General features: G+C 35.1%; 1 protein-coding gene across 1 annotated transcript in view; it reads right to left on the bottom strand.

The window, feature by feature from the left end:
* Positions 1 to 24,160, bottom strand: part of EIF1AX (eukaryotic translation initiation factor 1A X-linked) — a 34,270-nt gene extending 10,110 nt beyond the window's left edge. Inside the window, exons 1-6 of the mRNA XM_051985131.1 lie at positions 23,362 to 24,160; positions 8,685 to 8,768; positions 6,872 to 6,975; positions 2,882 to 2,932; positions 1,933 to 2,014; positions 1,162 to 1,253 (exon numbers count right to left, since the gene is read on the bottom strand). Coding sequence (XP_051841091.1) covers positions 1,162 to 1,253; positions 1,933 to 2,014; positions 2,882 to 2,932; positions 6,872 to 6,975; positions 8,685 to 8,768; positions 23,362 to 23,377 — 429 coding nt within the window. The 5' untranslated portion in view covers positions 23,378 to 24,160. The remainder of the gene's footprint in view (positions 1 to 1,161; positions 1,254 to 1,932; positions 2,015 to 2,881; positions 2,933 to 6,871; positions 6,976 to 8,684; positions 8,769 to 23,361) is intronic.
* Between the last annotated feature and the right edge of the window lie 1,380 nt (positions 24,161 to 25,540).

Genomic DNA, 25,540 nt, shown 5'->3' with positions numbered 1-25,540 from the left:
TTTGATATCTTTTTCTCTATACTTTCTATCAGAGTAAAACCTCTCACTCTCATGTCATTAAAAATCATTTTTATTTTGACAATTCACCTGTTTCCTTCTCCATATATAAATCTCAACTTCAAACAAAATCTAAGCCAAATAACTGTTTCCAGATCATAACCCTGCAAACCGTCCCTTTATCCTAAGATTCTTTTCAATTTCCCCAAATATAATTAATTACCAAGTCTTTTCCATTTTCTCTCTATATAATTTCTCTTACATCTATCTTGCAAACTTCAAAACAAAACCCAAACCTAAACTCATCACTAGGTTAACACTCCCCTCCCCCCCAAAAATGAACTTAGTCACAGTCACTCTCAGTGATCCACTACTAAAATGTTAGTAATCTATGAGAGCATGAGATGGCATGAGAGAGAGCCCTCACAGATGAATCCACAATATTCAAGTACTTAAAACCATCTTTTCCTATTTCATTTGCTATTACCCTAAATCCAAATTAGGACTACCCCAATAATTCACTATCTGGGATTTTTAACCACAGCCTTTCCCAGTTCATCCTAAAATTTTTATTTCCCCAAAACATCTTCCAACCCAGTCAAATCAGTCTCCCCTCTCAAACACACTGCAAGGTTATTTCTGCCTTCACATTTTAGTATGCTTATAGTAAAATTATACTTTGTCCTTGCTTGGAAACTGCTTCCTAACTCTTTCAATCTAAAATTCTATTCCTTCAAGGTCAAATTAACTACTTCCATAAAATCTCTCCCACCCCACCCCAACCCCAATTCTCCAGTTCTCACAGGAACCAAACTTATCAGTTCCTCTACCTTCCTTCTAGCCTGCTCACTAATAATAATAATAAAATCAACCAGTTATCGGTATTAGAAATTAGTATATTTTACGAGAGAACATACAAATACACAATAGAAGTGCAGTATTTATATGAAATATATTTGTATGAAAATATATGAAATGTTTATATTTTAAAAAAGTTCTCATTTTACACATGGATAAAACATCCTACTGAAATTGTACTTCTGAATTCCTCTGCCAGTATTTTAAAATAATATTATAGGTGTATTGTTTTAAATCTTGGAACACATTAAGATGAAATAATATGAAGATTAAGAGTTTTTTTTAAGAGATCATTTGAACACATACATCATCAATGTCTTCATCATCATCCCCGATATCATCAAACTGGATTTCATCATCATCTCCTGGACCAAATGTGTCTGTTTCATTGATTTTGGCTATTAAGGGGGAAAAAAAAAAAATCAAACACTCGTATTACAGATCATTAATCACCCTATAAACCATTTGAAAGCAAAAATATGTAGTACATTTACGAGAAGATTCCAATTCAATCAAAACATAAACATCTCTAGCCAGCTGTATGTAACATTGTCATACAACAGCCATTTTCAGTTTATGGCAGATATCCATATGTAATATAGCACTTACAAAAGAACATTAATTTTTCTTAGAAAAAAATTTTTTTTTAAAATAAAATCCTACTGGATAGCATTCTATTAGGATAAATCAAGGTCTAAAAATTGAATGTTAACAGTGAATTCCCTCACGTTAAACACGCACTAACTGTTACTAGAAGAAAGCTGTTTATATGTCTTAGTCTGTTTGTGCCCCAAATTAATTTTAGTAACATTGTCCTAAAGGTCAAAGATATCACATGGGAATAGAAGTCCCACAAGTAATTACTTAGTAGTATTATAGGAATCATTGCTTCTCTTTTGCAATTATCTCGCAAGTATGTGAAGCAGAGTGTTAAATTCCACAGGTAAATTATATTTAAGTAAATTCTATTGGTAATTATTAAATGTAAAAGTGATAATTCTTTTGATTTATTTTTGACCTAAACGATAGCAAAAACAAACAACTTAAAAGAATGATTTATAGGTATTGCTTTCTTACCATGCTCTGGAAGTTCCCCATATGCCTTTAAACTTCTTGCTTCATCTGCATTGTATTTTAGTATAACATCGGCTTTGTTATCCTTTAAAATGTATACAAAATACACTCAAAATTGGTTAAGCCAAAATATCACCAATAGTTTTATAAATGACTTTCAACCTGAATAATGAATGAGTAAGACAAATGATAAATTCAACTCCATCATTCTGGGATGTGCCATTTTACCTATTCCTACCTTTCCCCCCAAAAAACTTCTTTCTATATATTTCTAAATGTATTTACCAAGAAGCCAGAAGACGCGTCTAATGTACAGAGCTTGAGAAATATTAACAATCTTAATGAGACCTACTATGGTTCTAGACCACAGGAAAAATATTTCCCTTATCTTAGAGAAGATTAGTGAGAATAGAATGTTTCTGTCTTTGTAATCTGAAACCTCAGGGTGTAGCTTAAATGGCCGGCAAACAGGAAGTAAGTACTTAAATGCTTTACAAATATATTTCTAAAAAAAGTGATAACTTCACTTGAAAAATACAATTGATCCAATGAATAAAGTTTTTATATGCAGCTAATTATCTGTTTAAAGAAAGTAATTAATCTACAAATTGATTAAAGTGATGAAGTGAGTTCCAAAAGGATTGACAAAAAGAATCCAGAGATAAAAGTTAAAGGGCAGTAAGACAAAGTTATTATAACAGGAAAGGCTTGGTTAAGATGAACATGTTATTTATTCACATTATTCTAAGATGTTATGAGAGTGAGTTAGAGGAGTTTTATAAGGAAAGAAAAGTACTACTTTAGAGACTTTAGTCAAAGAGAAAAATATATCACAAGGTCACTGTCAGAATTTCTAGATCATTCATCTGATCAATGTATCTCAAGATGTTTCTCCCAAAAGCTGTTAACAAATATGTTAGCAAAAACAAGTAAAATAACAGTAAATATTCACCTGGTAGTCTCGGAGACCAACCAATATAATGTCCGATGTATTTATCCAAACCTATAAAAGGTAAAAAAAAAAAAAAAAAAAGTTTATTATATTCACAAACTCTAAATTCCAGACAATTAAAGGACTAAAATCAAGCTTAAATATGGAAATGCTCCACCAAATCATGTCTACATAATACTTAAGTACAAAGCTCTGAAAAAAATCCAAAAGACAATATCTATTCAATCCAAATTTTATTACTATGCTGATAAAGACATAGGATGGAAGTAAAAAATACCACAAGGTGCTTAAAGACTTTTGATGGAAAAGTGGAGAAATTGAATGAAAATTGTATAATGATTATCATCTTTATTTTTATAGGTGACAGACTGCTATTATACTGAACTATGGGCAAATAATAAAGCAATACTGTATTCCTCCTCCAATAATGCAAAAAATATGTTTCCTAATACAGGAAAACTGGGATGAAGACTTCAGAATATTCTTCACACTCATAAACACATTATTCTCAGGCATAGTAAAAAAAAAATCTATTTTTTTCTACATAAGGAAACAGAAATACAAAATAACTTCATTACTGTAAATTAATTTTTCCTGTCCATCAAATGTACTCATTTTTTTTTTGGAGCCACCAGTTAGGAAAGACACTAGAAATGGCAAAAACACTAGTTATGATTATTTAACAGAAAAGTTCTGAGAAAAAAGGAACTATGTAAAGAAAAAATATTTATTTCCCAGTAATATGAAAAAAATTCAGCTACTTAAAATGTTTTGTTTTTTTTTTTTTTAAAAAAAGTTCTTATGCCAAAATGGTTATAAAACAGTACCTACCCTCTTCGATCCAACAGTGTCTCTATACTAGATCTTTTTCCCAAAGAGATCAATAGGGGAGGGGTAAAGGGACTCACATGTGCAGAAATGTTTCTACAGCCCTTTTTTTAGCAAGGAGCTGGAAACTGAGAGGATGCCCATCAGTTGGGGGATGGCTGAATAAGTTATGGCATATTATCATTCTTTAAGAAATGATCAGCAAGCTGATTTCAGAAAAGTCTGAAAACTTACTTGAACTAGAGCTAAGTGAATTGAGTAGAACACTAAGAGAACACTGTACACAGTAATTTTGCATCACTTTGTAATGCAAAGCGCTATCCACATTCAGAGAGAGAATTAATGTGAACCATAAGCACAGTATTTTCACCCACCCCTCCTTTTCCTGTTTTTTTTTTTTTTTGGCTTCTGATCTGATTTTTTTGGTGTACAGTATGATAAATACATTGAAAAGAATAGCCTGTGTTTAACCTATATCAGAGCACTTGCTATCTTGAGGAGGGAGAAAAATTTGAAACACAAGGTTTTGCAAAGGTGAATGTTGAAAGTTATCTTTGCATGTATTTGGAAAAATAAAATACTATTAAAACAAACACACACACATATAAGAGTTCCAATTTTATTCCTCAGCCATTTACTAGTTGATTTGTCCTAGTGATATAACTTTTGTTTCAGTTTCTTCACCTAAAATGGAATAGTAACAAGATCTACCTTACAGTATTGATGTAAACCAAGTCAGATCATACATTAGAGTGTTTAGCTCAAAAGCCTGACGTGGAGTAGATATTTAATAAATGCTCATTCCATTCCCTTTCGGACAATAGATGTATCGTACACAACTGCCCAAACTCAAAGCCTACTAGCCAGAACTTTTACTAGATTGGACAAATCTTTTGCCCAGGGTAGTGGTGCTATAAAACTTTTGATTTTATTAGATTAGGGAATTCCTAGATGTGCAACATTTCTTTAACTTAAAAATCCTGAGAGCTTTTTACAAGTATAGATAGACTTTAAAGAAAGCTGGGTAACTTCTATGTCAAGTTCTAATGTGAAAAATGTCTTCTTTTTGAGGTTTCCCTTCTGACAACAGGTCTACTACCAACACTTGGTGGCAGCATACCCTACTTTTAGGTTCAGTGCTTTTGAACACTATATACTTCTTGAATTTAAACACAACAAATCATGATATACTATATTTTTATTGCAACTTCCATCGTAGAGAATGATAAATACAGGAGGGAAAAGAGATGAGAACTGCAAAATTTCTACCTCAGAAACTGGTCTGCTTAAAATTTTAGAAATGGCTCCTTTAAATAAATCTGATTAAATTTTCAAATAATATATGCTACATTGTGAAATGTTACAGTATTATATTTATATAACCATAACAATTTAGGGAAGTCTTTACTCATTTAGAATTAGGAAAAAACTATAATTTAGAAAAAAGTAACATCTACAATGTTTTTACATTTTCTATAATATATAACTTGTTATATAATGACATCTTAAATCTTTAAGGATTCCATAGAAAACGAAGTAGTGCTTATGGGGTCTTAACTTGCAACTAAGTAAGACTTTAAGAGGACATCTCATTCGATATTCTCATTTTACAGATCTTTCTCAGGAAGCACAATGATTTGAGCAAGGTAGTAGGGTCCCGACTCCAAATCCAATGCTTTTTAAAAAAAATGGCTGCCTCAAAGTTATTAGTCTTCTACATTCTAAACATCCAATTATCAATTAGGCCTGAATGTTCAAATATCTACCAATTAGAATTTTAAAAAACTGATTATTCCTATGTTGATATCTTTGCCTGATATTTTCTTAATTGATTATTGGTACTTTGGGACATAAAACACTAAAATGGTGCTTTTTGAGTCCAAGCAAAGTGGTTCATCCTACTTGTATTTATTCTTTTGTTCTATTTATTCTCAAAAGCACTTAAAGTAAAAATATATTAAAATTGACAGTTTTATTGTTTAATAAAAAGAAAATCAACATGTATCTCATATATATATAAAAGAAAATCAACATGTATCATTACTGCTAAACATCTTAGTATATAGAATTTTTGAACTTGAAACCTAAGTGTACTTAAATATAACTGATTTCTTTTATAACAACTATGTATTTTATGCATTTTAAAACATTATTTAAGAAAGGTTCTTCACCAGATCTAGTTTGGACAAGTGACTTGCTGGTCCAACTGTTCTGGAGAAGATAATAGGCAAGAATGTGCGTACCAAAGAGATTTAAGAAAAAGTTTAAGAAAATGCCCACATATACAAAAATATTTATAACAGCTCTCTTGTGGAGACAAAAAACTGAGTGGGATGCCTATTAATTGGGACATGGCTGAAAAAAGTATGGCACATGATTGAGATGGAATATTATTTAGCTAGAAGAAATAATGGAGAAAGATTCATTAAAACCTGGAAGACTTATACAAACTGATAGGAAGTGAGCAGAATCAGGAGAATAATAGCAATACTGTGATGATCCTTTTTTTTCCCTTCCCCCTTTGAGTCAGGGTGGTAGCATGATCATTGGGGCTAAATGATTTGTCCACGGTCACACAATTAATATGTGTTAAGTGTCTGAGGCTAGATTTTAATTCAGATCTGCTCTATGTACTGTACCATCTAACTGCCCCCATATTATAATAATCATCAACTACAAAAGCTTCAATTACTTTGATCAGTAACAATGTCCCATAATAATTCCAAAGGATCCATGATGAAAAATGCTCTTCAACTTGTGAGAGAGAGTTGAAGTCTGAAGCACAGACTGAAGCATATTTTTTCTTTATTTTTCTTATGGCACACCCTTCTCTCCCCTCCCCAATATGGCTAACATGGCAATGTTTTATATGATTTCACATGTGTAACAGCTTCAGTTCTTGCCTTCTCAATGGATGAAGGAGTGGAAAGGGAGGGGAAAAAAAGTTATCATACTGGTGCCAAGTGACCAGAATTTAGACCTTGGTTCTCTCTAATTCCCAATATAGTTCTTACTCTACTCAATCATGCTGCAGGATCTTAAGGAAATCTGGAAGCTTTCAGTACAGGATCTCCAATAAAGACCTACTTTCCCCTGCAGTTAAAACTATAATTAGTTATATTGTAAAACAAATACCCAATGCATTCCTTTCCCCACATATACCTTTTTTCTTAATTTCCCTCTGATGTGACATAACCTCTTCACACCATCAAAACACATTGCTTCTAATCGTCCATTTCCCAACATTTTGATCACCTGGGCATATTCTGAAAACAGAGTAAAGGGGGGAGGGGGGGGGAAGAACATATTAAAAGAAAGCTCTTCAAAGATTTCTCATTAAAAGTGCATCCCTGTTACTAAGGTTTATGTTAAAAAGATTTTTGCTGGATGATTATTATATACTAACACAATGCAGAAAATACTACTTGAAGAACAAATTAATGCATTTATGACATTTTACTCCAGGACTTTAAAAGTTACAAAGAATTAATTTGTTTCATAAAACTTTCAATACGTACAATTTTCTTTTTCTTTTTGAAATTAGTTATCCCTATATTACCCAGGGTCCAAGTTCAGAGGCTACTTACAGGCCTGATCCTAATGCTGATCTGGCCTGGCTATTCTGACACTCTCTGTTTCCAACTGGGCTGGCTGGTCAAGCTAGCCAAAGCAACCTAGTGGCTTGCCATACTGATGATGGGTGTAATGTGCACATTCAATTGGATTCACATCACTATAACTCATTTCTCACGAGCTCAAGCTATCTGCTACTCTCAAGTCTTCCTGGGCTGTCAGGGCTGACCATATTTTTAAACAACATGATCATTAAAAGACTGTTTTGAAATTTTTAGTAAAAATGATACAATAATTTAAAATTATTTTTATTCATACCCTAAACCACATTCATAGAATAAGTGAATAATTCTACTTGGTTAAGTCATTTGATTTGCCATGTGTACTTGAAAATTATAAAACTGAAATCTTGTTAAAAAAAAAATCTTATAATTCATTTCAGGCTTTTCACTAAATTGGGCTTCTCACTCAATCCAAACAATAAGGTTTTATTCGAATTTATATAACAAAGGGGAACATACCATGTTACCTTTTTTTTTGTGTAATGGAGAAATATTTAACAGTAAAATAAAAAACAATATAAAATCAATTTAAAAAAGGTTATTTTGTGGTTTTCTAAGTCAAAAAGGGGAATATAGGATTCCTATGTTTAGTGGTTCAATTTCTATTTGAATTTGACATTGATGATATAGCCCACAGCACTTTTTTCAGAAGAAAGAAATCAGAGGTTAAATTGTCCTGCCTGCCTAAGGTGCTACAGTCACACTTGCTAATAATTATATTTTTCAATTTATTAAGTTTAAATGGTTCTCAGTCAAAATTTCATTCAACTTTAACTCCCTGGTTATTAATTTTTTTTGGATGGGGGGGTGGGGGGATGGGGAGGGGAGAGAGGGTAAGAGAGGACTAAAGAGCTATCACAATTAAGTGACTTGCTCAGGGTCAAAGAGCTAGTAAATATCTTAGGCCAGATTTGAATTCAGATTCTCCTTAATTCTAGCCCTCTATCCAATAATTCTAACAATTAGTTTTTACCTAGCTAAATATTTTAAATTGAAATTGTTTTTACATTCCCCCTATAAATTATTACATTTTTATTCTTTACTTTTACTCAGATTTCTGTGATCAACATTATGATTTTTTGGGAAATATTATGGCAGACTGGCTAAAGAAAGGAAAAGTGAAAAATAAAGCCAGGAAAACCATAACTATACACTGAAAGAAATCCCATCTCATATTATTGAATATTAAGTCAGCTTAATCTCTCTATCTTCTAGTTAAAATTTTCACTTTCTAAGACAAAGGAAACCATAATTTAATAGGTATCTTCCAACAAGTCCCAAACACGATCTACATGTTAGAAACTTGTTAACTTAGTAAGTTAGAAAAGCAGTATACATACCCTGTCCGTCTTCCTTGAAGACCAACTCTCTTTTTTCAGATTCATTTTCGTTCTTTCCTCTGCGCCGATTTTTACCTCCCTTACCTAAGGATTAAAAAGAAACTAAATAACTTGTATATAGATGTGTAAAGTAACCATAGCTAAAATAAGTGTAAATCTTAAAAAAACAAAACAAAACAAAAAAAAAACCACCAACATTATTATTTCAGGCACATCTTTAATTTTCTTCATGTCCTAGGTGGAGGTAGTTCCTAAAACAGGCAACGGGACTTCTGGTTATAATATGAAGGGGTAAAAAATTGTAGAGCAATTCACTTCAATGTATATATATATATAATTCTAGTAAAAATCTAACAAAGGAAATCCTTGATCTTCAAATAAGGAAACCAACCCTCAGACAATCTGTGGGAGCTTGAAATCTGACTGTTCTAAGTCTATATTTAACACACCAGGAGAGGTAAAAGCAAGCAATAAGCAACCCAGGAAATTAAGGTAAAAAAAACCAAGGAGATCCTACATATCTCATTCAAAAATACAGGAGGGAGAGTAAAGCCTGGTCTCAGCACAAAGTCCCAAATCAGGAAGTAAAGGCTAGAGATGAGTAAAAAATAGATTCTGGCAAGGTGAATAAATATAGATTGAGAAATGTTTATGAAGATAACCCAGGACAGACTAACTGCAAAGCCTCTGAGAAAGGCCTGGTGACAAGGATGAGAATAAATGAAGCAAGAGATTAAAACAAACTTATTATAAGTAAAACAAGAGCTTCTGAAAGAATTGTAAGGAGAATAACTTAGAACAAAAGATTAAAAAAACCTTAACGAGTCTTTAAAAATGAAAAAATCAAAATGATTCCATTAGAGAAAAAAGAAATAGAGTAAAACTTTAAAAAACAACATTTTATTCAGAAAATCATTAGGGAAACTCCTCTCCCTAGAATCAAAGTGAAAATAGAAAAGAACCTATTAGGATTGTAAAAGCCAAAATTCCAGAGCTTCTAGGTTCAAAAACAAACATATAAAATAAACAACAACCAAAAAAACCCCAGTGAAAATAGAACAAGTTCAGTTATCAAGAAATTAGTCAGGAACACATAACACTAAGAAACAATCATTACAAAGGAAAATCCTGAAATATGATATTCTATGAAGAAAAAGATGAAGGCTTATAACTCATCCTGAAAAACCGAGTATAATTCTAAAGGAAAAATTTGGATCTTGAATAAAAGAGATGACTTCTAAGTGGTCCTGATGAAAAAAATTAAAGATTTCTACAACTACTAATGGCTAGTACCCTTTACATATAGTGATTGAAGGTTTCTAAAAATTAGCTTTATTTTTTCCCCTTCTTTTATCCTCGCAACAGTGTTGTGAAGCAGATATTATCCCTACTTGACAAATGAAGAAAGATTAAGTTATTTGCTCACAAATTACACAGCAAGTTAAATGTTGGAAAGGATTAACTACTTGATTCTCCCTAATTCCAACCAGGTCAGGCTATACCCATTGTACCATCTAAGCTGCCTTTCTCTGAAATAAAAAGTAAAAATTAACATATTTGACTAACTGCAAAGGACTAAATCAAGATGGTGTTTTTAATTTTTTTTTTTTAACGTAACGGATTTCCTTTGGTAATCTGGTGAAGCCTACTGAATACTTTCTCAGACGACTTTTTAAATAATTAAAGAAAATACTGTATTTCATTTAGAAGTTGGTGAACATAAATAATTGTTCTTCCTTCACAGATTATAGATCCTTTGAAACTCACCCATGTCCCCTGGAGGTCTGTAAATATTTTTGTACACCAGGCCTTTTACTCTAGAGTAAATTGGAATAATACTTCCAGTTGTCTATGGGTCAAAGGGCATGTACAGTTTAGTGACTTTGGAAAAGTTTCATTGCCTTCCAGAACAGATAGACCACACTTTACAGCTCCAAGAAACAACTGATGCAAGAAACAATTGATGAGTGGATCTATTCTCTTACCATTCTCTCCAACAAATGTCAATTCCCTTTTTGGACATCCTATTCAATCTGATGGATGCGGGACAGAATCCTCAGAGCTCTTTTAATTTGTATTTCTTTAATATTAGTAATTAGAGAATTTTTCATGTGGTTAATAGTGTAATTTCTCCTTTAGAAAACTGTCTGTTCATAATCCTTTTTCTATTGAAGAACAGCTTTTATAAATTTGTCTACCCTATCTATCTTGGCTATCAGACCTTTATTTGAAATTTGTTGCCTTCCTTCCAGTTAATTGTTTTACTTAAAACTTTTATTAATCAATTATGCTGCAACAAGTACCTGCTATTTCTAGGTTCTATGCTAGGTATTAGGGATACAAAAATAAAAATGACAATCTTTCCCCTCAAGCTTACCTTCTAATGTAATAATACACACAACATGAGTACTATAAAATATATTCAAAGTAATTATTTAGCAATGGGAAAAATATGAAGAGGCATTAGCAGCTTATAATATACTCCCTACTCCCTTGTTGTGGTTTCAAGGACTTTCCCACTTTAGAAAGGGCCAGCAATTTCAATGCTATCTATTCCAAACAGCTGACAAACGAAATGGTAGTTCACATTTTTAGTCTAGTATTCTGACAATTTAAAGGCAAACTACAAATGTATTTCCTTCTCCCTGCCCCTCAGGTCTGCAACCTAGGAATCATTCTCAACTCCTCACTACCAACTAACTCACATGCAATCTCTTGCCAAGGTTTGTCAATTTCAGGTCTATAAAATATCCTGTATACCACATGCCTCCCTTTACTCTGATACCGCCACTATAATGCAGGCCCTCAGCAGCAATCTTGCTAATGGGTCTTGCCTACCTCAATTAACTCTCTTCTCCAAGTTCCCCAAAGGAAGGTGCAATCATGCCACCCTTGCCTTCCCTTTTCCCTTTTACTCAATAACCTCCAGTGACTTCTAATTGTTTCCAACACCAAATACAAATTGCTGTTCAGCATTTAAAGCCTTCTATGACAGAGTCCCTCCTACCTTTCCAACACTACTTCCCAAGACATACTCTTAGATCCAGTGACAGTGGCCTCCTGGTGGTTCGCTGAGCCAAAAAAAAAAAAAAAAATACACCTCTCTTAGCTGCTGGCATTCTCTTTGGCTCTTCCCAATTCCTGGAAGACTTTCTCTCCTCAGCTCTAATTAACCTCCCTAGCTTCCCTTCGAGTCCAAAGTAAAATCTTAAGTTTTATGGGAAGCTTTCCCCAACTCAACTAAAATTCTAGTGTCTTCTTACTGTTAATTACTTCCTATTTAGATGGCTTGTTCCGTATATCTTTGTTTACAAGTTGGCACCCCCATTAGAATATAAGCTCAGCAGAGGGCAGGAATTATGGTTTTTTTTTTTTTTTTTGTCTCTTTTAGTATCTCTCTAGCAATCAGCATAGTATGTAACAATAGGGCTTAATAAATATTGATTAAATTCTGCTCTATTCTTTGGATAACTTGAAAAAACATTACTAAGCATCAGCCTCAGAGATATTCTTTTGAACTTTTCCTTTTTAAGAATTACGAAATATTCTATATTTACTTTGTATATGGCCAGGAGCAAAGTTTTTCAGAGAATCCTTTGTATAGTCCCATTGTTTGGATTTTGACTTTACAGGAACCAATGCCCCATCCTTTTTCTGTTTCACTGAGAGGGGAAAAAAATCATTTGATACCTAATTTGTGGTTTTTAGGCCAGAAAAATGTATACACTTATCACCCCAATGTTAACAGACTACCTTTTAACCCTACCATAGATTCTCCTGTGCAAAAGTTCTAGGTTTTGTTCTCCTGAGCTGGATCTGAGAGAATGAGAAAGTTAAAAGTTAATGCTACCATATCTATTATGCCTCTCTTTCAATTTATAAAAAACGTATATCCCACCCTTATAGTCTTCCTTTATCTCTGGCCTCCAAAGAATTTCTTTCATGTGTTTTTTGGGGTTTCTCTTTTCCTAATCTTGTGGGACTTGGGGCAAAAATCAATCAATCCCATATTTATTCCCCCTCTAAAACAAGTTTGTTTAACCTAAGAAGCAAAAGTGAGAAGAAACACTGTAAAACTATAAGATACAACAAGCCTAATCTTAAGAACTTTGGTAATCTAGTTAAGGAAGACTACGATATTCAAGAAAAAAAAAAAAAAGACAGCAATTAGTGCTAAATTAATGACTTTTCATTAAGGAAAGAGATCACTGAAAGCTTCACAAATTAAATAGTATTTAACTTGAGGGCTGAGAAGAAGATTTGGTCAAAGGAAGAAGACATTTTAGGTGATAGGAATAGTTTGCACAAGGATGGGGTGGGGAGAAATTGAGAGTACCATATATGGCTATGGATATAGACTCTGGGTATTGCAAGCAAAGGAGAATCACTCTGGGTTTTAGAGCAGATCAAGGGGATCTTCAGGAAGATTAATTGGTGATGCTGATCCAGTGACAGTGGATATATTTTGGGAGTAATCTGGCTGATGTAGACACCAGATGATGATAGGTACCCACATGCTAAGCTAAGAGTTGGGAAGAATTCACAATTCACAATGGCCATTCTAATCTTTAGCAAAAGGTAGATTTATTTAGGGGAAGAGGTTACAGGTAAAATGATGGGATACAATAGACACCAGAAATGGTAAATAAGAAATAAGAGTTGGGAGAGCATAGAAAAAGGTTTTAATAATTAATGATGAAAATAAGAAGATCCCTAGTAAAACTTGCCATTTACTAGGAGAAAGGAAACAATCCATGAAGTTGAGGCATGCCCTAAGCTGGCAGGCTAAATGCTGAAAGGGATTTAATATTCTAAAAGAATTAGTTAGCTATAAGGAGAAGTGGAGTGTTGAGAAGCATAGTGCAGTTAGGAAAGAAATCACATGGCATGGGGAAAAGGTAAGGGAAAAGACATTACCAGACCGAGTGCCATGGCAGACTGACCTAAAGGAGAGCAGTGGTGAAAGTCATGGGCCATAAGTTGTTTTATAGGGAAAATGTCAGACTTAGAGACTTGACATAACTTGAATTTCTGACTAGATTACCTCCTGAAGGTGGGACCATAGAAGTAAAATGATCAGAGCCTTCTTCCTGTCTACCCCAGGACTGATTATTATCAAAGCTTCAGTTTCTCTCTGTCCACCACACTCACCATTCAGGACCTCATCTGGAGGGGGCAAGAGACCTTTCTGCTGGTTCCTTTACTCTTGACTTGAAATATGAATAGTAAATTTTCATTTGAAACAACTTCTATTTTTCAGATTCTATAAGGTTTAACAGCAATAAAGGCAGTCCTTTCATTCAAGGTCATTATAAACTGTCAAGAGAAAATAAAAACCATATACAAATCTTTCCTTTCTGGCTCCTCCCCTCATAATTCTATAGGCTATCCATGTCCATAAAAGTGGATGTCATAAATCTCAGTAACTAGAAGCTTATTATTGAGATCTGTTATAACCATTAATAGTTTGGCTCCTTCATCCACTTAAGTTTTTTGTGTGGATGCTTAGGCCAATCTTGAATCAATAATCTTGAATTTTTCTATAACCACATAGAAATATACAAAACTAGATGAATATGAATTATAGAACGAATCTGTAACCATATATACGTTTCCTAGAAAGCTCTTAATATAAACACAAGAAATGATTATCATAAAATCTAATGGCGAGACATGGTAGGTGTGAGCAGATTACAATTATTACAAATAAGGAATCTTCACGACAAACTTGAGTAAAGGACACCAACTAGGGAAATATACAATGAAAAAAATAATTTGGTTCAGTCATATGAAAAAGGTGAAGGTTAAGAGATAAAGCTTAGGGGAAAGCTAGATGGCACAGTGGATAGAGCATCAGCCTTGAAGTCAGGAGGACCTGAAACACATAATATTTCCTACCTGGAAGTTTTGGGTAAGTCACTTAACCCCAACTGCCTCAGAAAAAAGAGAGAAAGCTTAAATGACTCTATTGATATCTTAGTGTTTTCAGAAAAGTGGCTGAAGCCCTTGTGGTGAATTTGTGGAAGGATAAAGATGGAAAAAAAGGGATAATTTGCAATCCATATTATTAAAGGGAAGATAGATACTAATAGACAAGTCATTGATGGGTTGAAAATAAAATACAATAAAAATAAAGTTGTTAAAAACTTTGTTTTCTTTGAAAAGGAAAAAAAAAGTTTTTATTGTAAATAATGGACTATTAAGTCATTTAGGGAATTGGTACTGTTTTTGATGAATACTAGTAACCTAGACCATATGCATTACTTTTCATCTTGAAAGAACCGTCAGATGTTGATTGGCAAGACACTATTGGTGATATCTGAAAGATCATGGAAAAATGGGAAAAACACCATCAAATCAGTTAAAGGCAAATGTTCTAACTTCCAAAAAAGAAAAGCGAACGTTATCTGTAAACCACAGGTCAGTGAGCTTGACTCACTGATTACAGAGAAAATTTCTATAATGGATTATTATGAAGGTAATTTGGTCAATGAGAAAAGAAATTATACCCTCATCAAGAACAGGTCATTTCAAAATAACTTCATCATCAAACTACTAGATTAGAAGAATTAAGTAGGCACAATTTACTTGGGCTTTACCTACCAAAGTTTATGATAAAAGCATCTACTATGAACTTTTACTGAAGATGGATTTGATGCTAATACAAATCAGTATTGGTGAGAAAGGATCTATGTTTGGTCCTGTACTACTTATTTTCATCAATAACTTGTTAAAAGCATAGATAGTATACTAATCACATTTGTAGTTCACACCAAACTGAAAGCAATAGTTAGCCCATCAGATAACAAAGTTAGAATAAAAATTATCCAAGATAGACTAGAACATTTGAATGTAAAGTCCCGTTATCTGAGCACACATAAAAATACAATTTCACAATCATAAATAAGATAGGGGAGGCACTGACACATAAGTGAAAAATCTAGGTGTTTTAGTGGATTGTAAAGCTTAGTGAGTAACTCTGTAATAATAGCAGTCAAAAATGCTCATTAAATCCTGTGCTACATTCAAAGATAAATAAGAGGAGTATGTTTCAGGACCAAGTGAAGTCACTGTTTTACTACACATAGCTTCAAATGTCTCAATTCTGACCACTGATTTGAGAGTTTTGAAAAACTGTATTCAGGTGAGGGCAATGGTTAAGGAAAGGTTTTCAGAGTACAGCATACATAAATTCATTTAAAGTGAATGAAGGATAAGGCAGAAAAAGAGTATACTTGGGGGAAGAGGAGCTCTTTCAAGTATTTGTAAGGCTGTGATTTAAAGATAAGATCAGCGTTTTCTCTAGATTCAAGGGGGTAAACCTAGAAGCACTGAAAGAAAACTCCAAAAGAAGACAATTTAGGTTTGGGGAAAAAAACTTCTCAAAAGTGAAATAAGCTGCCTTAAGAGACTGGATTCTCCCTCCTTACATTTCTTAAAGAGGGAGAAAGACCAGTTATTGTATTAAAGTGGTTATTTTACAAACATGCACACTCAAATTATTTCTTCTCAGTTCTACACTTCAATGAAACAATTATTAATTACCCATGTATTGGGAAAGATACAAAGTTTGGTTAAGACAAAACCATGGAGCTTAGTTTAGTATAGTTGTTGGATACTGGATAGGTCACAGCCACCCACCCTTCCTTGCTATCAAGATTGTAAATTGAGTTTAAAAAAAAAAGAGCTCAGGAAAAACATTGGACCTCTGACTATCCTTACCTTATAAACTCCCTTACCCTTACCTTACTCTTATAAATTCCAGGTGCTTTATCTCAATCCTTATTGGAATAAAACTCCATCCTTTTGAGTATTGCCCCTCACCTCACAGTCTCCTGTCCATGACCTTATCTTGACCCTTATCCTGTGAGGATTGAGTTATGATTCTTTCTTGAAATTATGGCTTGTCCCAGCTTCCTCACCCCACCCTACTTTGCCTTTGTTAAACCTCAGTTAGCTAAAACCCTATATAAATTCCCTGTTTTGGTTTATCTGAGCTTTATATAAGAGTCCCACTTTGGTGGGTTAGTCTCAACTCTCCACATTAAAGATTAAAAATCAATCTCTTCTGCTTCAGTTTCTCTGGTATTACAAGGGGGTGACATATATACAGAAAAATATAATGTAATAACACAATGTCTACTTTCATTAGAGAGGAGCAAAGTGTTTTTACTGCCTACTTCCCTCATCTCTACCTGGATGTCTCATAACTACCTTGAAATCAATATATCCAAAACACAACTCATTTGTCTCCCAATCCCATTCCTTCTCCAAGTTTCCTTATATATTCAGCGTAAAATCCCCTATTTAAAAAACAAGCATTTAGCTTTAGTCCTCAGGAAATGGGGGTACGGGATAATGGAAAGAGTACTTGCTTCTAGGTATAAATCCCATTTTTCAGGTTATCAGAAAAATCACTATACTTCCTCTGTAAAACAAGAGGGTTGAATTAGATAAGTTTCTTAAAAGTCCCTTCCAATCCTCTATAATTCCGAGTCATTCTTGATTTCTTCATCCTCATATCTAGCCAATTGCCACATCTCTTTATTATTTCCACAACTACTCTTCCTACTGGCACCTTTTTTTCTCACTGACATAGCCTCTATTCTGATCTAGTTTTCTGTAAAACTGCTCCACCTGGTATCAGTTTCCAGTCTCTGCTTTAAAAATTTAAACAGGACGCCCTGAAAAATTTCAGTGGCTTCTGATTGCCTGAACATAATCATTTAACTACAGCTGCAATATAGTTCTCACATACCTTTCCTGCCTTATTTCATATTACTCCACCTTTTTATGCCTTCCACATTCCAATGAAACTATTCTTTATTACAGCATTCCATGTCTTTTTATGGATAGCTTTATATGCGCTCCTTTACCTTTGCTTCTTAGAATCCTTAGTTTCCTTCATAACACAAATTCAGGTGTCACATACAAGAGACCTCTTCTCATTCTCTTTGTGAACTCCATGATCTAATCAGTTTCCAAGTTGTTGCATTTGTCTTTTAACATCTCTTGTATATGCTTCTTTCTTTCCTGATGCTAGCCCCACCTTTGTGTAGGTCCTTGCTATTTCACACCTGCACTGTTGCAATATCCTGCTATTATTCGCTCTACAGAAATCCATTTTCCACTTAGCTACAGGTCAAAATATTAAAATTCTGTTTAATAGGGGGCAGCTAGGTAGTGCAGTGGATAGAGCACCAGCCCTGAAGTCAGGAGGACCTGAATTCAAATCTGGCTTCAGACACTTAATACTTCCTAGCTGTGTGACTTTGGGCCAGTCATTTAACTCCAATTGCCTCAGCAAAATAATAATAATAAGAAGAATAAATTCATCATTTATCTTCTCCCAACCCGCCTTTCCAACACAGTCTTATACTTTACTACTCCCTGCCAATCCCTCCACCCCGCAATGTGTTCTGCAATCTCCTGAACCTCACCTCCTTAGTATTCCTTGAATAAAGCACTCCATCTTCTAACCTGACATCTTTACTGGCTGTCCCCTCATCCCTGAAATATTTTTTCCTCTTATAGCCACCTCTTATACTTTCCTGGTTAAGTATCCTTCAAGATCCAGGTAAAATCCCACTTTCTCTGAAAAGCTTTACACCCATAATAGCAGGCATACAGCAAGCACTTAATAAAAGAGAAGAGTTGTTACTCGAAGTAGTTCCCAACCTTTGAATTAAGGACCCCTTTTCAAGGTGTAAGAATTTCAAAGCCCTTCATAAAGCTCCACTGCTTAAGAAAATATACCAACATGTCAATAGAGAGCTATTTTGAATTCGTTATTTTAAATGAATTTATATTTTTTCTATCATGACAGTCTAAAAATGTTGTAAAACACTGCATCAAACTAAGTATTTTCTTTGGGCTAAATAAAGACCAACATGACAATGATAGATATGCATCTGGATTTTTTACTCCATGCAAAAGCTGTATATGGAAAGAGAGAAAAGTCCTTGATGTGTGCATATTGGGAACTATCAGGAAAAGTGCATAAGGGAAGACACATCATGGAGAAGGTAGAATTTGAGAGTTTGAATTGGGTCTTAAGGGATGAAAAGCAAAGTGAAAGCATGAAGACAAAGGCAAGAAAAAAGGATTATTCAAGAGACCAAATTCAATTTGTCTGGAACAAGAGTGGGGAACTTAAGAGCCTGTGAAATCATTTACTGAGGTAACTTGCTCTAAAGCTCAACCTCCCACTGCTTAAGTTGATAATTGCGTATGGTCTATAAATGATGTTATAAATATCCAAATGGCCCTTGGCAGAAAAAAGGCAAAGAAAGGATTGTAGAGGGCAGGAAATGTATGATGAAGAAGGCATAAGACAGAGAACCAGGAAACCTAGTTCAATTCCCACCTCAGATACACTGGCTTTGCTACCTTGGACAAGGTTAACATCTCAATGTCCCAGGCAATTCTTCTAAGACTACAAATTGCAAAAATGCACCAATCTGAATCAGTGGAGGGAACTAGAAATTTGCCACATAGATTAAATTACAAAGCTGGTGGGAAGAAGGAAGGAAAGGTGACACTAAATTATGGAAAATCTAGAATGCCCTATGAAAAAATGTTCTAAATCACTTGATAAACTATGATAGACTTGGTTCTTTTCTCAGCAATTCAATGAACCAAAAGCAATCCCAATAAACTTTGGATGGAAAATGACATTCGCACCCAGATAGAACATGAAGACTGCATGTAAATCAGTAAGTACCACCTTTCCTTTTTCCCCCCTTGTGGTTGTTTTTCTTCTCCCAAAATTATTCATATGGAAATATGTAAATAAATACAAAACAAAAGATCTAGAATGTCAGGCAAAGGAGTATGAACTTTATACTTGGTGAACTTTTCCAAGTAGGGAGTAATATAATTTATTAATAGAAAGCTGGCATTAAAGGTTAGGTGGGAAGACCTAATTATTGTTATTGCTATTAACAACATTGCTATCATTTACATACCACTTTAAAGTTGTTAAGTGCTATTAAAATCTTATTTTATCCTCACAACAATCCTGGGAGGTAGCTGTTAATATCACCCCCATTTTATAAATGAGGAAACAGGCACACAGATGAAATAACACAATCAGTTGTTATTCCACTTTAGTTGTTCTTTGAAGGTTATTAAAATAACAGGAGGTGTTATCATACTAGGATGGTAGAAGTGAAAACTGAGGTGGTACAAACTATTAGGAATTAAAATATGACAGGACAAAATATGAGAGAGAAAAGTATAAGATCTTGCTAAGTTTTCACGAAGAATACTTGTACCACTGACCTGCTAAAGTGAAGCCAATGGAGGTATTTTCTAAGGAATAAAAAAAATAAACATAGTTTTGGGCATACTGAACTTGACATGCCACCAAGAGAGGTAAGGAAGGCTCTAGAGAAACAAATTTGGAATTCAATTACATAAAAGCAGTAGTTGAAAGTAGAGGAAATGAGATTGCTAAAAGAGATATTGATGAAAGAAAAGAACGCTATAGAAAGTTTAGAAAGAAGACACAAGTAAAAGAAAACAGAAAAATATGGGTTATATAACCAGGTACCCAATTTGAATTTAGAAAAAGAGACAAAATCCCTGGAACTCTCAATACAAGTTCAAGTTGCAAAATTCAGGCTTAATCTAGACTCATTGAAGTCTTCAAGATTAAAAATTATTTTGAAATTGCATTGGGACTTGGGAACAAAGTAGATCAGGAGACAACAAATGAGGACAGATGGGGGATTCACCAAGAGACAAGTAATGCAGTAAGTCAAAGAATAGCTTTAAAGTTGTTAAAAGCAGTTCCTTTCCTCAAATCCTTTCCAAACAATGCTTTTCCAACTTGCCTGTTAACTCACCATATCTAATTTTCTTCTGAATATCATCATGAATAGGGCAACCCTATTTCTAGAAGCAGAGAGCTATGCTGGCATCCTTGAAGCAGGAGGAAACAAAGAAGGTAAAACAACTGAAGGAAAGCACAAGATCCCATTTGGCTGGAAAATATTAGGTAGTTCAGAGATTCTTAATTTGGATAGGAAAAATATTTTTATTTTTACTAACCTCTAGCTGAAACTTTTAATTTCCTTCAATTATTTAAGAACATTATTTTAAGGGGGGAGAATTCAAAGGCTTCACCAGACTGTCAAGGGGATCCATGGGGGAAAAAAAGGTTAAGAACTCTTGCACTAAGTCTAGTGGTTCACAAGTTAATGTGAACAATTTTAGTTACACATCTATAGTTGTAATGTAAAAACTAAACCCAAGAGTTTCTGTTTCTGGAAGGAAACAAGGATGGCCTAAAGTTTACAGATTTTAAAGTTTTCAAATATTCAAGATAGGTATGTGCCAAAATTCCAAGTCCTTTTGACATCAGATTAGCAATAGACTTGAACAAGTGGCTAATAAATCAAATGAAGTTTCAGTGTCTTAATAGCACCTATCTCAAAATCCTGGGGCAGCTGTAACCAAAAGGGAAGAATTAGTACATGTGGTAGGACAGCAAGGAAGTTTAGAGCATTCACCTTATCACTTCCCCCCTGACTGCTCTTCTTGATTTCATAATCTCTAGAAACTCATTCTGTATAATGAAATCAATGCATTTTGGAAATTCATACCTAATCAGACCATTTCCCACCAAGACTGAGTGAGTTTTCTTATTGTCTCCCCCCCCCCCCCAGCTCCCTTTATGTGTAGTCTTCCCCCATTAGATTATGAACTCCTTGAGTGCAGAAATAATTTTAAATCTTTGTGCCCTCAGTTCCTAGCAGATTAATAAATATGTATTGATTCTTCAATTTACTATGTATCTGTTTCCAGAGATCAACTATACTCTCTTTTATTTATTTAAAAAAAACCTCCCCACGAGAAATTGTTAAGTGACTTGCTCAGGATCACACAGCTAAGAGGAAGTATTAAGTATCATAGGTCAAATTTGAATTCAGGTCTTCCCGACTTCAGGGTCAGAGCCACTGCGCCATCTAGGGGCTCCTCGATTGTACTCGCCCATTTGAGAATATCCTGACTGTGCCTTAAGATTTATATATTCAAGGCTCACTTACAACATACCTCAACTACCTCAGATTTATATTTTCACCATGGTAAGTATCAACAAAGATTTTAGATTTTCAAATTAAAGAAGATTAAGATCCAATTCACCTCAAAATTTCTCCTCAAAAACAAAACCTTGAATACCATTCTTAAAGATACTTTGGAATAAAATAAACTAGCAAAACTCTAAAAAAGTGATCCTTTAAAATGAGTTCACTGTATCTGACAGCTTTATTACTTTACTGCCATATAAACAAACGCACATATTCAAAATAATGAATAGGGGAACATTACACTAGAGAGAATGAAAGGCAAGAAACAAGTTGAATTGTCCAACACACGATACACATATACTCAAGAATTGCACAAAACGAAAAAAGTCCACATTGACAAAGTAACAGATTTTTCAGATTATGAAAGGTAAAGTCAAATAGAACTTCAATCTAAATTCCTCTGTAAAAGAAAGAATACCCCCCAACTGTTAAGAAACCAAGACTCAATGAAAATTCTTTCCTCAAATCTTCTCTCAAATGAGATCTCTACAGCTATCTACTACCACCCCCATTGAATCCGGAAATCATTTTGCCCTCTTAATCAACTGGATACTTAAAGAATCTTTCCAATTATTAGAAGCAACGTTTTGCATGGGCGTAGATAAAATATCTTCCACTAGAAACCTTTACTAGAGTCTTAAAAAAATTACTAGTCTTTCTTCTATTGATTATCTCTATTTTTGTACTCACGTGGTTGTATGCATGTTGTTTCTCTCATTAAACAGTGGAGGCTCCTAGAAAGCAATCTCTTGAGCTTAACACATGGTGCTTTGCACTTAGTAGACACTTAATATATGCTTTGCTGACTTGACATTCCATTTCGAGTATTACACGTATTACTTGGGAGCAATTAAAGACTACTTTTAATATCATAAAATGCGACACTATTTGAAGTATTCTAGCTCATCTTTAGAGAAACATTAAATACATAATCAGGGAAAGTAAAGGAGGGATGAGAATAAGAATTAGATTTTTTTTCAAAGGGGGAGATTGTAGAAGATGAGGAAAGATCAGACCAGGTGATGAACTTGTGAAAGCACATAGAGAAAGCCGCGATAAACATTCTCGGAGAGCACAGCATTTTCCACCACAGGATCTAGAGTTGTAATGGTCTTAAGAGTTACACTCTTAGAAAGTTGGAGAGCGCAAATGCCGACGAGCTGGCGCAGGCTCCGGGTTGGCGTGGTTAGAGACCAGGCTTGGATTCGGGGGCTTTGCCCTTTTAAACCCCGTGCGCTGGTCAGTCAGTTCCGCAGGCTCTAGTCCGCCTAGAACTTCTGCGAGCCTCGGTTTCACCTCACGGTGGGGAGGGGCGAAGAGACCCCCACCCCCCCACATACACACGTTTGTTCCCCCGTAGGCCCTACCAACATGGCGTCGGCACTTTGCCTGTCCGTGACCGAACTCGGAGGTGGGACCTTAACTTCCTCCCTCCCTCCTTCCCTCTTCCCGGGGCACACAGGATCCGAGGGGACGCCTAGAACTAGGAGCATGGAAGGTCGCCCCAGCGTCCAGGAGCGGCCTAGGCCGCGGCCCGGCGCCACCAGGCCCAAGGCGGGTCGATCGCGATCAGGAGGCGTTACCTTTATTCTTGGGCATGGCTGCGGCGGCCTCTGCGGGGTCTCCGTCTCCCTCTCGGGCGGTGGCTCTTCCGAAGGACGCGCGGGCGGGCTTCGCCTGTCTGGGCGAGGTAGAAGAAAACCCCTTTCGTAGGGGGTAGAAAGAGCGAGCGCTAGGTCGCGAGTTGGAAACTCCGGAAGGTACGGAGTATGTGGTGAGGTGAAAATGCGGGGGGCCGGACAGGGGAGATGTCGCGTGCGCAGAATATCCCTAGTTACTCAGTATGTATGCGAGTCTCTCTCGCGCGACCTCTCCCGTCCCACGCTCTGGAACTAGCAAATGGCGTCGCAGGGAGCGTGCGTCGCTTCCCTCCGCCTCCGCCGACGGCTCTCGTTCCCGGCCTCAAACGCGCAGGCGCGACCAACGGAAACGACTCCTTAGAACGCGCGGGGACGAGAATCCTTTCCGTCCGGGCGCGTGGAATGTGTCGTGTTCGAGGGGGCGGAGCCACGGAGCCGCACTGCTCTTACAGCGTCTTTCCTAGCCGCGAAACTATTTACCTCCCCTCCACACTTCCAGTGGTCTTCCTCTTGTCGCTGTTGTAACTCAACCGCTGTTTCTGACCTAAATGGTGTGACACTTTGAGGCTTTTAGGTTTATTTAGGACTTGGATGGGAATTCTTAAAAAAAACAAACAAACCAAAAACCCAAATGATCCACCAGCGCCTTCTTCATTATTTGCTGACCCCTCCCCAGCCCTGCCGTTGCTGCTGGGCCAGGGAGTGAGATAGGCCCCTGTCCCTGATCCCAGCTGATTGACACCTTCGCAGCCCCGTGTCTATCTTTAAATGGGATGTGCTTACGGTACTCATTATGAGTCATCCACTATCTTAATTTAAAATCTTCACTACGTGGCTAACGTGGACGGCACAATTTTTTTTAGTAAGCATTTCTAGGACCCTTAATACCAATAAACATAATCATTAAATCTTTTTTGAGAAGAGGCCATGAAAATGACAGTGAGATAAATAGAACTTTTTCTAGTGGAGATTCTCTAGTTCAAAAAAAAATTAGAATCATTTTTAAAGTAGAAGATACGACTACAATTATTCAAAAATATGAAAAATCATGTTAATTTTTAGAGGTAAAGATTTTATTCCCCAGTAAATTATACATGCCTTGAAAAATTATATATACATAAAAATCTTGAGTTCAGAAAGGGATTTGGAAGTAATTTGAAAATAGTTTAGACAGATTGAAATGCTTCTAATAGTTATGAAGCAAATATCACTAGATGATGATGAATGATGTCTCAAAAATTATGTGGAAATCAAATATATTTTGAGTGTTCAAAACACCTAATGCATCTTGTTTGATTTGTAAGCACAACAAATCTTTGTATGAAAATAATATGTTTATGATCATTTTGCTCAAAACAATCAGTTCAACAAATTATCTCTTTTTTTAAACCTACATTTCACTCAGAAACATAATAAAATGCTAGCTATTGGACAAGTCACTGTGCTAGGCATTGAGGTAAAAAAAAAAAAAAAGTTCTTGTCCATTTGGAATTTACAATCTAGTAAGCAATTTGAGACAAACCAAATAAAACATAGGATACAAAATAAGATCTAGGTGCATCAAAAAGACCAAGTTCTTAAACATTGTGGTTGGAGAATTCTGCCTTTGTTACTTCTTTATGGCTTTGACAAATCACTTTGTCTCTTGGCAGTTTCCATTCCCAGTTTTATTGTCTTACCATCTATCTAATAAAAGTTCTAGGGGAAATTTCAAGGCCTAAGCGAGTACTCTTTTTTTTTTTTTTTTTTTTTTTTTTTTTTTTTTTGAAGGATATGTATAGAGGGAATGGAGATAGTGATTGTGATTCTTTAGTCCTTTGTGATTCAATGCAAGGGGATTGTCTTATGAAGTCAACAGCCTGCCTGAATGCTGCTGCTTTGACAGCATCTGTTAGTATTTTGAAGTGAATGCAAGCAATAAAGGATTTTTGAAAGATTTTACTATATGTATGTATATATATTCACATATATGTATAATATATATGGTTATGGGTAATATTTTTCATAAAATTACAGAATCTGATTTGAAGGGGAGCAAAAAGACATCTCATTCAGCCAATACCTGAAGAAGATTTATGTATCATTATCAAGTAGTCATCCAGCCTTTTCTTAAAGGCTGCCT

This window comes from Antechinus flavipes, chromosome 3 (genome assembly GCF_016432865.1).
Source record: "Antechinus flavipes isolate AdamAnt ecotype Samford, QLD, Australia chromosome 3, AdamAnt_v2, whole genome shotgun sequence".
NCBI lineage: Eukaryota > Metazoa > Chordata > Mammalia > Dasyuromorphia > Dasyuridae > Antechinus > Antechinus flavipes.
The sequence above is the reverse complement of the archived record's forward strand: the minus strand, read 5'-3'. Positions and strand labels throughout refer to the sequence as shown.